This window comes from Suricata suricatta, chromosome 5, assembly GCF_006229205.1.
Source record: "Suricata suricatta isolate VVHF042 chromosome 5, meerkat_22Aug2017_6uvM2_HiC, whole genome shotgun sequence".
In the NCBI taxonomy this organism is placed as follows: Eukaryota; Metazoa; Chordata; class Mammalia; order Carnivora; family Herpestidae; genus Suricata; species Suricata suricatta.
Window position 1 is genome coordinate 29,520,593 of NC_043704.1, and position 14,357 is coordinate 29,534,949.

The 14,357-nt window shown below is 34.8% G+C and overlaps 1 protein-coding gene across 1 annotated transcript in view; it reads left to right on the forward strand.

Moving 5' to 3' along the window:
* LOC115291104 (putative uncharacterized protein ENSP00000383407) overlaps positions 1-14,357 on the forward strand; it is a 55,800-nt gene that overhangs the window by 23,697 nt on the left and 17,746 nt on the right. Inside the window, exons 5-6 of the mRNA XM_029938686.1 lie at positions 7,159-7,285; positions 8,647-8,999. Coding sequence (XP_029794546.1) covers positions 7,159-7,285; positions 8,647-8,999 — 480 coding nt within the window. The remainder of the gene's footprint in view (positions 1-7,158; positions 7,286-8,646; positions 9,000-14,357) is intronic.

Below are 14,357 nucleotides of genomic sequence, written 5' to 3' on the forward strand. Positions count from 1 at the left end.
TAAATTTTGTAATTAAAATTACATAAGAATGCCTAACATTAGCATGGCAATTTTTCCACCAATTATTTTTTCAGTCAGTATTTCATTTATACAGATGGAATGTTTTCAAATTGCCTTTTTAGTTAGTTGTAGTTGCAAGAAAGCAGTAAAATAATCCTCTGAAATGAGACTTGTTTATTTCCATATGTTTGCATTGATTGATTCTAGTTTATAATTCTTGGTTTTATTACTGTGCATTGAGTTACAAAGTGTTCATTGATCACTGTGACCTCAAAAATTATCTTGTTAGAGTATGCTTTAAGTCATAAATAGATAGTAGTCACTTTTATGTAGAAGTGAATGGATATACAGCTTTGAGGTTTTAATAATCTCACCATTTAAAACTAATTACTTTTGTTTTTACCATGAAAATAACTTTCCTCATTTTTATCCAGTACCTAGGTATCTTTTCTTCAAGTGGCTAAGAATAAATTCACAGTAAAACAAACAAACAAAACAAAACAAAACAAAACAAAAACTAGGTACTTATGTGGAAATAAATTTGATTATAAAAACCTATATTCTAGGGGCGCCTGGGTGGCTCAGTCAGTTAAGCATCCAACTTCAGCTCAGGTCATGATCTCATGGTTGGTGGGTTCGAGCCCCATAGCAGTTCTGGGCTGACAGCTCAGAGCCTGGAGCCTGCTTCAGATCTGGTCTCCCTCTCTCTCTGCCCCTCCTCCTTTTGTGCTCTGTCTCTCTGTGTCAAAACATTAAGAAATATAAAACAAAAAAATGTGTATTCTAAATATATTTTTAAATTATAGAATTTCTCTCAGTTATAGGAGTAATATGCCTTTATTGTAGAAAACTTGGGAAATGCAGAATATTTAAATTTCTTTATGTTTTTTATTTAATTTTTGAGAGAAAGAGAGAGAGAGAGAGAGAGAGAGAGAGAGAGAGAGAGACAGTGCGATCAGGGGAGGGACAGAGAGAGAGGGAGACACAGAATCCAAAGACAGCCTCCAGGCTCTAAACTAGCTATAAGCACCAAGCCTGAGGCAGGGCTCAAACCCACGAACCATGAGATCACGACCTGAGCCAAAGTCAGATGCTAACTGACTGAGCCACCCTGGTGCCCCTATGCAGAGTATTTAAAGACAGAAAAGAAAGGCAACGAGAGTGGTGTTTATACTTTTTAGACAAATTTACATACTGACTTTTCACTTTATACTGTATTGTGACCATTAAAAAAATAATTTGTAACTAAGTAAAGAGTAAGAAGAGTCGGGAGCTCAGAAAAATTGTCAAAGCAAAATACACGAAATTATCTGAGGTTTCATTTCAGAGAGTTCATTACAGCCTTCCTTTAAAATAAGCCAAGATAATTAATTTTAAAAGATCTCTGTTTCCCATGTTGAAGAAATTATGTGAAGTAGACATCAAGTGATCAGGCTTTTTCTATTTGAATACTTGTTAAAAAGGTCATGAGAGAGGAGCAATTTTTTTTTTAAATCAGAAGAACAAAAAAAGAACAAAGGGAAATTATTTTACTTCATGCAATGTCTATCATGTTACTTTCCAGCTTCCTTTTCAATTCAGACAGTTAAGTGGTCTGGATTTAGTTCATCTCCATAAGCCTACATTTCTCCTGAGTAAAAGGAAAGGATACTATTGGGAAAAAAATTAAATTTCCTTGTAGTGAAATATGTGTGTGAAAGTAGATGTGTGTGTGTGTGTGTGTGTGTGTGTTGAAGGTGTTCAATATATTTATGTATGTATATCTGTATATAAATATATAATATACAAATAAGATAAAAATAAAAGATGATATATTTATATATTCATGAAACAGGAGGTGTATATATATATATATATATATATATATATATATATGAGAGAATAGACTTATAATCTGAAAGTATCTACCTGATACTTATCTTCCATTGAAGAACCATATTTAATTTATAAATCAAAACCTTGGTTTGGTTGGTCTTAATTTGGCTTTCAATCCTAGATAACTCGTAATTATGTTAGCTACTAAAAATCTTGTGAGAAAGGACATTGGATTAAAAGTCAGAATATTTGATTCTCATCCTAGCTCCATTATTAATGAATTATCTTTCTCTGCAAAAGCCACTTAACTTCTCTGGTTTTTCTCATTTTTTAAAAGGCTGGTAGACTAGATGTCCAATAAGTTCCATCCTAGTTCATAAAATATGGTTGTAGGACTAAGCCAGTTCAATAATTCATTGATGCTATTTTCTAAAAATTATTCTATCATCCTAATAGTCAAGCAAAGTGTCAGAATGAGGTGTATTTAATCTAACACTTCTAACCAAATTTTTACATTATTTTAAGGCATGTGAGAAAAATGAATATTTATATATGAAATATACAGCATATACATAGTAAAATATACATATGAGAAATGTTTCATTTATGGTCACATCTAATTGTCTGTTATTGGAGAAAATTTATAAGTAAACTAAATACAGTAATTTATTATCTCTTCTCATTTTCAATTTCTAATTCTGTTCTTTGCATCATTATATTTTAAAGAAACATGTTTTACCAAATCAAGTCTTCATCCACTTATTCATTCATTCTTTTCATGTCATACTTCAACTAATTCATATAGAGTATTAACTACCAACAATGTTATAGGTATTAAGGATACTGCATGGTACCTCTATGGGAGGTTGTGGTTCCTGACTTCTTCCTTCAGTTTAGAGTCTATGGAGAAGGAAGTCATTTAACCAATGATGACAAAAATATAAATCTGAAACTGCGGTGAAAGCCAAAAGGTAAAAGTATGGAGACCTAATTTGGAGTTGGGAGTCAAGAAAGCTATCTCTGAAAAAAATGACATTTAGTATGAAGTTTCTGGGGATGAGTAGGAATTAATTAACCCACGAGAATGAGAATAAGCATTCCAGGCAGAGCGAGCAGCAGAAGCATACATGAAAACACTGAGAAAAGAGAGATCTGGAGGTTGCAAATCTAAATATTTTTATCTTGTGAGTATGAAGGGCGCCTGGAAACTCAGGTCTTAAAGACCTAGTCAAGCAGTTTTTATTTTATTTAAAGAACACTGGGAAATTTGGAGTAATTTAAGCAAGACGGTAATATCATCAGATTTATATCTTTCAAATAGAACTCCAACATTTTATTCTGCACCAACTAAAGAAAGGCAAAAGTAAAAAGAAAACCAGTTAGAGATTTGACAGTTGGGTGGAAACAGTGGAAATGGTGAAAAAGGAACAGATTCAAGATACATTTTGAAGAATAGATCAAACTCAGTAATGGAACAGAGCAACATTAGTAATGGAATAAATATAAGTTGACAAAAGAGAGGTAAGTGGCAAAAGTGATCATCTTATTTACAGAATGTGCAGTCTGGTGGAGGACAATGGCATTCACTGAACGGAAGAAGGCCAGATGAGAATCTTGTTTGGGGGTTAGAGGTCAGTCTTCATACAGCTTATAATCATTTTAGATAGACAGTTGAGCATGTGTGCCTAAAGATCTGAAGGAAGCTCCGGAGAAATTAATTGGGAATCATCAGCATTTAAGTGGATTAAGCATGTGTGTGTGTGTGTGTGTGTGTGTGTGTGTGTAAGAATGCTGGTGATATAAGAAGAAGGCCCAGAGCTAGCCATAAAGGAATTTAAGCATTTAATTTTGAGAGAAAGGAGTTGTTAGCATATAGGGGTTAGAGAAAGAATGGCCAAAAAATTTGGTGAAAGGAAAACTAAAGAACATGGTGTCCCAGAAGCCAAGAAAAGAAAGTGTTCCTTGCAGGTCATCATGATTAGTATTGCTGGATTTTAAGCAGTAACACAGTTTGGTAATGGTTCTTTGGGAAAACAAAGGCAATCTAAATGGAATAGCAGAAGCACAAGCTGAGTTGAAGGGATGGGATGTGAAAGGAATTAGAGGAAGTAAGTAGAGTTGACTTTTCAGAGAAGCAGGTGGGGGAAAAGGAGCAGAAAGGATGTTAAATAAAATATGGTAAATTAAAGATGGATAAGATCAGAGCATATTAAAATGCTTTTGGGAAAAGTCCTATAAAAAGTAAGATGATCACAATTCACTAAAAAGGGAAGATGAATAAAAATGTAAACCAAGTATGTCACTAGCCTGATTAGAACAAAATACATGTTCTTCAGCCTGTTCTACAAAGGCCTCCTTGAAGTCCCCTCATCAAGTCTCTGACTCATCTTATGGCCCTCTTCCCTCCTCTCTATTCCTTGGGGCATATGCTAGGAATTCTTCCTGGAATTTCAGCTGTAGAAGCTTTGCACAAGTCTTATCTTGAAGAGGAATTCTCTTCCCTCTGCTTTTTGCCTGGCTGAACCTTCTCTGTCATTTAAAACATAGTCCTGGAAGTGTCCTCCCTGACTCTCCACCATAGTGGCAAATCTTCACACCTGAACTGAGGTTCAGGCCTCAGGTTTAGTGAACACCCCCTATCACCTATCACTGATGTAAATCAGTAACCCTCCCCCCATCTACACTTAGTCATGCTGTTCTTAGCATAGCATATGTCACATTTTCTTGTTTATTTACTTGTTTATTTGTTTATGGTATGTCATTTCCCCCTAGAATGTAGACAGGGGTCTCATTTCACTTGTTTAGTGCCAGATCCCCAGAATGCATGATAATGCTGGCACATTGTAGATGCTCAATAAACTTTTGTTGATTGGTTGAATGGTAAGTTCAATTTACGAGTCACTCTTCTTAGAAAACATCTGGGAATTAAATACTGAAAATGAACCGAAGACTAAAGTGAGGGGGGAAGGGAGTGATGGTCATGGAGGAGGGCACTTGCGGGAAGGAGCATTGGGTGTTATATGGAAACCAATTTGACAATAAACTATTATAAAAAAATAAATAAATAAAAATAAAAATAAAAAAATAAATGGCATATTATTATAAATTTTAATTAAATTTAACACAAATATATAGGTAATAGATTATAGGAGACTATAGTGAATAACATTATAATTTTAAAAATATTCTAAAGGAATTTTAATAGATAATCTTAATGATTCTATATCTCTTATCATAATATTTATCACTCACCTATGCACTTCCTAATAGCAAGAGAAAGGTTTTTGGAAATACTTTGCTATTAGAAAGTAGCCAGTCTAGTGTAAAAAATTTACTGTGGATAATCCATTTGGTAGATAAAACATATGTATGAACTCAAGACTATATTTACATTTAGCAAACATTTATCAGGGCATGTACTATCCTAGACCTATGGAATTCAAAAATGAATGAAATGCAATAGAATGATCTCTATTAACTCAAAAGATCTTTGAGTGATTAAAGATACAAAAGTTAACAAGACTGTGCTTTAAAAAGGCTATAAGACAGTTTGAACAAAATAATGAGAGGTCAGTTTGTTTTAACACCTCTAGGCCGTGAGATTTCAGTTATATAAGTTTAGACACTATACAAATGCTTCTCTTCCTCCTAGGGGCAAATCATTCATATGGAATTCAGTTACCCTGGTATATAACACACTTCCCCATATCAAGTGAGAGCCATTTTCACAAAGAAGGGGGAGGAAGAAGGTTATTTTTGATGCCAGTGTTTTAGCGAAGCAATTAAGCATTGGCTGGAATAGGAGGAGGTTGTTGTAAGAAAAGAAGTACAACAAAGAAAATTATCATGCTCAATGGTTGTGCAATGTCAGCTTATTATTTCTGGAAGGGCCTGAAGATTAGAAAATGACTCTTCTTGAGTTACAGGGCCTGTATAACTGAGTAACTCAGAAAATACTGAAGAGGAATACAGGAGAAAATGATACAAAAGTAAATAGCAATAGAAATTGCGTTGAGCTGAGCATGACCTTTGAAAAGAGAAGGAAGATTCTGCATATCTAAGAAAATCTCATCCCAGACCTCTCTGAAAGATTAAAATGATTTCAATATTTCCCCATTTATATTTATTTAATGCAAACAGGTATGGCTTGCTCTGACAAAACATCACATTTCCTACTTAGGTGCTATTATGCACAGACAGAACATCTAGTTTATATTGGCTGCTCAAAGTCATTCTTAAAGACCAAGAATAAGTGCTGAATCTAATGATTGGAAATGTTTGTATGCCAGAGAGCCTTTTCTTCGAGCTTATAGTCTCTCTCAAAGGATTGGAGAGCACTATTATAAATATATCTCATTCAAACATTAATGAGGAAGCAAGTCATTCATGTTTTGCAAACTGCAGTACCTATTTAGATGTCATTTATCAGCTGTTCAATGGAAAGGATAGGCAAAAGCAGAGAGAAACATTTCTTAGTCCAGTGACTTCTGGATGAGAAAGAAGTATTCTTCCATGTATTATTTCATATCTAATTAACATCACAGAATACAACTATTTTACCAATTAGTATTAAATTTAACACATAACGTATTACTTTCCAAAATACTGTGAAATTGTTAAGCTATCTTAAATGTAATAGTAAAAGCAGTATAAATACAAATTTGCTAGCATTAAACTTATGGGAAGCATTTCTGTATCTTCCAAAAAATTCTGAGTCATTAAGCAATATTAATTCTTTTATCCCTATTTTTTGCTATAATAAACCAGTGACACTTATATATGAAAGCACAATATAGAATGTGGTGGCTGTAATATTGTATCTAAAAGACAAGAAGCAATATTTAAAGAAAAGTATATTATTTGAAAACATTTGATATGTGAAATAAAATGTTGTTTTACCAGAAATTTCCAAAAGAAAAAAATTAAGAAAATTTGAATTTTGTTTTTGCTTTTTTTTTGTGCATACCATCAGCCCAACAACTCTCAAGTAGCACCTTTAAACCTCTTGTTCCTTCTTTGTTATCCCACAATATCCACTATTCACATTCAGCACAAGCGACTCATTTATAGATGGCTCCAGATTCAATCCATTTTGTTGCATTTTGAAGTTAAAAAAAAAAAGGTAAAAAACGCCCTACTTTAGTATGACTGTCTGGTTGTAATATATTTTACAAGTTTGAAACCAAAAAATTGTCTGCTTTCAAGTTATTGCTTAAAATTGTCTCAGGCTACAGGTTTTAAGGTCACATTATTAATTTTCTCACATTTATGATCTCGACACATTTTATATTTAATCTTTTGTGAAGAATAATTTGTCTTTACCTTGAGCTGTGTTTGTGCTAGGATGTAAAATCAGGCGGTGACCCAGTGGAATCAACGGGGAAGTTGAAGAGACTACAGAAACTGATTTGGACCAAGAAAACCAGGGTGCCAAGTCTGAATGAGATAAAACCTACATTAGTAAACCTCGGTAAGTGAGAAGTAAAAACGCTGCCAAAAATTCTTTGAGAAAGTATTGGGGTAGCATATATAAAATGAAGGCTGTTTTGATAAAGTCTTAAAATAATCATTAAATGCTGAGAGTTTTTAAATTAACAATTTATTTGTGAAACAGATATCCTTAGCCTATTCCTGAATTTTACTTCATACCCCGTATCTCCTTTCCTTCAAGATAAGATTTGGTGGTAGCGTGGGAGAAAGAGATAATAAGAGTCCAAATTGTTCATTATTCTCATTCTTTGGCTACAGAAAACAGTATTTTTCAATTTTGATGTGAGTGCAGCAAAATGGCATGTCATGACATGCAACTTTGATGTTCATTTATTTATTCGCAATTACATGCTATTAATCATAATTTTTGGTTTATATCAGTTAAATATTTGAACTGAAAGAGATTCAGTGATATGGTATGATTTATTATGGGTCACATGTATTTCTATTTTTTGTAATTGTTTTATATATTACTAGAAACTTAATCAGACCCTTCACCACATGTAAATATATAGGTCTTGCTAATCAACTTTATAGGATTAAAGATATACCTTCTTTTTGTTGTTCTTTCAGTCTTGTTCTTCCTTTTCTAAAGTATTTCACTATGAGAAACACTATATGCATAAATCTCTTTATAGATTGATATTAGAAAAAGATTAGATACCAATGGGATTTCAGCTCATATCCACTGAAATTTCATTTTTTATTTATGTAATGAGAATATTTCATTTGCTTTCTTATGATGCTCTCTATATACATTATTTCCAAAAATTAAAAAAATAAGAATACAAGCACACCGGGGCACCTGGATGGCTCAGTTGATTAAGCGTCTGACTTTTGATTTTGGCCCAGGTCATGATCTCATGGCTTGTGTGATTGAACCCCATGTTCAGCTCCACATTGAAAGTACAGAGCCTGTTTGGGATTCCCTCTCTCCCTCTCTCTCTCTGTGCTTCCCCTCACCCTCTCTCAAAATAAATAAATAAACATTAAAAAAAAAGAATACAAGCACCCCATAGCATGTTTACATAATATGGAGAATTTTTTAATTTATAATTTTTCTCAAATATCTTTCAGTATACTATCTGCATGTGGCTTTCACTGTAGTCACACTGTATTTAATCATTATTTACTACTTCAAAATCTTTTAAGTATATTTGCTTTTACAAAACAAATCATTTACTGTACAAAAGATTACTCTTTCGATAATTGCAATTACAAATTATTTTGTGAAATTAAGTGACTTCCTGGTTTATCCTGTGGTGTTCATTCATTTCTATTATATTAAAGGAAGTATAATATTCATATTATATTCTTAATTGATTTTTCTTTGTCATTTAGAAGATGAAGATGAAACATTAATTTCCTGTATGAAATTAACCAAATCCCAAGAAAAGAAAATTTGTGCTGTTAGCACAAGGGGAAAGGAAGAGATGGAGAGGAGATTGGATACCATTTCTACGTCATTGGTTAGATCCTGCACTTCTACTGGATGCAGTATGGCAGAAATGTTATCCCACAATGAAGATGAAGGTCAGATGTGGAACAGCTGGAAATCTTTTCCAGAAAACCCTCTCTGGACATGTGCTGACTTTCAAATTGCCCAAGTTGGCCCCTGGAATGACTGTTTCCACTGCACTCACCACCCACAACTTAAGTCTTCTTATACAGATATGGATCTCCCACATTCTTGGGTAAGTTTGTAAACTAAGGAAGTGTACTGTCTCATCTCGATGTTTGTACTGTCAGGAAAGAAACAGATAACAAAAGTGCTAATCAGTCAAATGTATCAGTGTCAGGAAATTTACCAAAACCAGAGTTGTCTTTCCAGAAAGTAATGCAGCTCTTGTGACTTTTGCTATAACGTTACTATCATGTATATATATTCCTTGCGTTCAAATAAACCACTGTGCAATATTTTTTAGATATATTTTTTAGTTGAAGGAAAACTTTGAATATTGACTCAGCTCAAGAAGGTGTGTATTGAATCATCTAAATAACTGCTGTGGTCATGAAATTTTTGCAACAATAGGTAATTTAAATGAACGTTTTCTATGTGCCTGCCATTCCTCTAAGTACTTTATTATTTTATTTACATCTCACAACAATCCTGAAAGGTGGAGAATGTTATTTTAATGCTAATTCACCCATTTTATAATTGAGGCAGATGTTAGGCACAAAAATATAGCAACAGGTACAGTGTCACAGAGCCACACAAAAGTGGAGCCAAGATCAATCTTATGCTAGGGATCCTGCTTTTAGCTAATATATTGTTTCCCATCTACTGAACTAGGCCCTACGGCTTTATGATGCAAGAGAAAGAGCGTGGACTCTGTAGTTACACAAATTTGGGTTTGGATCCAAGCTCTGCTATTTGCTTAGCTTATTTACATTATTAAAAAATTTCATTTTAATTTTCTCAATTATAAAATAGAAATAGTAATATTAAATTCATGAGGTAATTGAGAAACTGAAATCAAATACTACAAGTATTCTAGGAGCTAAGAGTAATTCTTGTTCACTCTGATTGTAAGTTGCTTAAGGCACATATTGTATACCTTTATTTCTCTACAGTTCATGGTCATTTGAGGTTGTAGTGAGTTAATGGAACAACTTTGCGAATCCAGTAACCCTACTCTACACCACTTGGCTCTAAGAATCAGTCTTTCATTAGAGGCTATATTTCTTGGTGCATTAGAGCTCTCTGAAGAGGCTTGGAGTCCTTTTTCCCTTTTAAGATTTGTGTATTAAGTTAGGTCTTTGCAGACTAGCGCTAAAGTGATCTTGTGTTCAAAGTACCACATTAAATATTACAGGTGTCTAATAGCAGACTCGGAACTGATAAAACTGTCCAACATCAATTATTTTTAGGAATGTCTCTCCCAATTCCTTAGTCTTCATCTTCTCCTTTGGGGCTACTGGGCTTTGCAGGCTTCTTCCTGGAGCACTTTCTTAGAGAGCATCTGATTATATAATTAGGAACTACTTTTGAAGACTCCCCCTGTTATCTTCAGAATCAGGATCAAGAATAATGACTACTGGGCAAGTAGCAAAGCTGGTGCATAAAAATCTAAATTCAAACATTCAGAGCTTCTTTCAAGAATAAAATCTGAATTCCTTAACTTGGCATTTCTGGATTTTAGCAGTCTGGCCTCAGTCTAACTTCTCCACTTGGTCTACAACTTCCTTATGGATTTCCTGTGCTGGACTGCCGGACTGAATGATCTGCTTCTTCCCAATGACTGTCTTGTTCTTTCCTGCCTCTCTAACTCTGTGTTTATATGTCAGCCTCTGCCTAGCATGTTATTCTTGCCTTTAACCATTACCCTATCCCTTCGATTACTTTGTCCTTTAAAAACAGAACCTGGGTCATGCTAGATAGAAATCATTGCTCCCTCTTTTGAACTTTCAGAGAACTTAAAGGCATTTTTTCTTTTATCGAATTTATAAAACACATATTGGCATCACTTGTATCAGTTCACAATATTAGACACTGGGGACACAGAGCCAAACAATACATACACTGCCCCTGTCTTCATGGAGCTAACGATATACTACCCTATGGTGGAATTAGTAAGGGTCTGTTTATTTGCTATAAGTAATTGTCTTTGTATGCTCTCTAGTCCCTAGAATATTAATGAAACTCAATAAATACTTGAGTAGCATTTGCTGACTAATGAATGGGGTTTTAGAAACCAACAGGCTTTATCCCCATAGAGCTACATAAAACACTTATTCTTCTAACTATTCTCATAATAGTTAATCCAATTATATATAAACACAGTTACCATGCCTCTGTGTTTGCGAATGTGTGTGTAGGTCTAAGTGTATATGCATAGTAGCATTTTTTCTTTTCTTTTTGGTAGTTTTGTCTACTATAGTTCATAACTAAATGATTAAGTAAGTTTTATCTGCAGAAGGTCAAACATATCTACAGAATACACAGAATTTCAGATGGTAATGTTCAGCATTTGTGACAGGAAAACCTCAATGGATTTGGAGAGAGGGTTCAGGAACATGTTAGAGTTAAATTGGTTTGGTAAACTTAATGAGACCACTTACACTCAGGGATTTGAGACATAGAATAAAAGGAGTTGGATGAGTGCAAATTATTATTTTATATTCTACACATATATTCTATAATAATACCAAGTGACAGATATCCACTATTATTTTAGCATGGCTGGTATTTTTTTATATAGTAATTGCAGGGTTATTATCTGGGCTATACTTTAACTTTCATTCTATAGAAGGTACAGAAGGCAAATAGTGTTGAGGGAAAAGTTTTGCTTTTGAAATGAGTGTTACTTACCATCAATGACAAGCAGTTAGAGGTGACACTTTTGCAATTTTAAAGGGTAAAAGTATGACCAGATTTTAAAAAAATATGTACCAACATATACAGATATGCTGGAGCCAAGCCAAAGCCCCACATTTCAAGAGAAATGAAACCAATCCACAAAGACGCTAGTTTCTCCTTGACTGCAGAAATTTCAGCAGTAGTAGATTCCAGTGCCTTTGATGCCATTATCAAAGCAGAGTTTGCAGGTGGCCTGAAACTGACTTGTCCTCCAGAAAGATTTTAGTCATCCTAGTCTGATTCTTTGCTAAGCCCTGCAGGCTCATACTCTCAAAGCTGGTTCTGATAGAACTGGGTTTAACACCGGTTCTGACATCACCAGCAGAGTGAGCTGAGGCAAATTCTCTACCCTCTTTAACCCACTAATTCCAGTTCTGTGCATTGCTTTCCAACTCTGCTCATCCCCTTTCTTTTGAGTGACTTTGCGTGTACTGAAACCACCCGTTTGTAAAACAAAATTATTGACATCTACCATGCAGGGCTATTGGGGAGATTAAAGGAAATCGTGCCAGGACTCCGTTGATAGCAGATAATATTTATATTCAAACCAAAGAATCTAGAGGCTTGTGCTAGGCTTGGGAAGAAGCAACATTTTATTCAGGAGAGATACCATAAACAAACTGAAGCCAGACAGGGAATGTATTATTTGTGAAGGGCTTTTCACAGAAGTCAACAGGAGAGGAAGGAGACATACACAGATATTGAACACGCAGTTTTGTTGTTTGCAAGGTCTGCGGGATCTGGGGCATGGGAAGGATATGTGACTATGGAATTGATACAAACTGAGAAGGGTAACACCAGATTTATGAAAGTGTGTCCTCCACAGGAAAAGTGTGAAAAGAAAAACTACTTAAGGCGGCAGGGCTTTTTTTTCCATATCCGAGATGAGTGGTGTAGAGAGGAGATTTCAAATGCATTTAAGAAAGGTAATAGTGAAGGTAGCCAAAAATAATATTTGAAGCCAAGTGTTTACAATCAATTTACAAGAAGAGTGATTGGAGGGTCCTTATGGTGAAGCTCTGCATGTTAAGAGCTTAAAACATCTTAACAAAAGAGGAAAGTGAGTCAGACTTGGTTGGGAAGAAGAACAAAAAAGAAATAAAATTTGTATGTTGCAAAGAAGATGAGGCCTTCATTGAATATGACATCATGATAATAGCAAATGTATTTTTCAAAATCTGGGATAATTTTTCAGATTTATGAGAAAGATACATTATTTTTATAATGTTAAGAAATGGAAGTAATCTTCACATGAAAAGGGGGAGACAAATTTCTCCCTTCATATGTCTAAAATATTTTATAAAAATAAAATGATATTTTTAATTTTTTAAATATTTATTTATTTTTGAGAGAGAGAGAGACAGAGCATGAGTAAGGGAGGGGCAGAGAGAGAGGGAGACACGGAATCTGAAGCAGGCTCCAGGCTCTCAGCTGTTAGTGGGGCTCAAACTCACAAACTGTGAGATCATGACCTGAGCTGAAGTTGGACACTTAACCGACTGAGCCACCCAGGTGCCCCAGAATGATATATTTAAAAAGTGATAATAATAAAAAAGTGATAATAACAAAAGCTCTTTCAGGAAGAAGGAAAGTAAAGGCCTGAAAGAATAGAGCACACTCAAGTGCAGAATAATTCAAGTACAGTGCGTATAGAAAAATAATAAGAATTACATAAAAGTCAAGAATAATGAGTGAAGTTTATATACAGAATTTCAAGTTGAGAAAATAAACAGAGTTCTACTTAAAGCATCTTAAAGTACGTAAGATGAAGATGAGAAGAGTGGAGATCTAGGGTCCTGTTGGAGTAGTATGTGAACCTGTCAAAAATGTGCCAGAAGAGAAAGTGTGGCTAATGGAAAATTTCTTTCTGGAACTGTTTCAGTGAGAGGAACAGAGCATCTGAAAAATAAAGTAACAATATGTTTTACAATTAATTTTTCAGTTCAAATGGGGAGTAAATATACTTTAATTATTGACAAGGGAAAATGATCTTGGAACCCCTAGACCTGCTGCTAAGTGGTATAAGAGTTTTTATACTGAGCAAGAAAACTACTGATCTGTGCGAGAGAAGTGACCAGGATATGCTATTTGTGCATGTCCTCGACTTTCTCTGTTCTCAGCTTGGCAATCTCTCCCAGTCTCTCTGACCATAGTCTACTTCCTTCAATCAACATGACACGTCTTTACCAGATTGATCTACCAGATTAATTTACTCGACTACCTGATTTACGATTCTAAAGCCCGAATCTAATGTTACTTCACCCCTCACAAACCTTTAAATATCTTCCCAACACCTACAGGATCAAATGCGCACTCATTCACCTAATCTGCCCTCTTAACTAGATCCTCACAAGTCTCTTTCACACACATACTCTGCTGTGGGCACAGTGATACCACCCTTTGCCAAAGACTGATTTTTCTCCATCTTCATAGATTTATTTATACTGTTTTCTCATTTAGCCCTTCCTTTCTTTTCTTGCTATTTGATAAATAGTATGGAAGTTTAAAAAGATTGATGGATCAGAATGTCTGGGTGGCTAAGCCTCTGATCTCCACTCAGGTCATGATCTTGCTGTCTGGGAGTTCTAGCCCCTCATTGGGCTCGCGCTGACATCTCAGAGCCTGAAGCCTGCTTTGGATTCTGTGTCTCCCTCTCTCTCTGCCTTTCCCCCACTCACACTCTGTCTCTCTC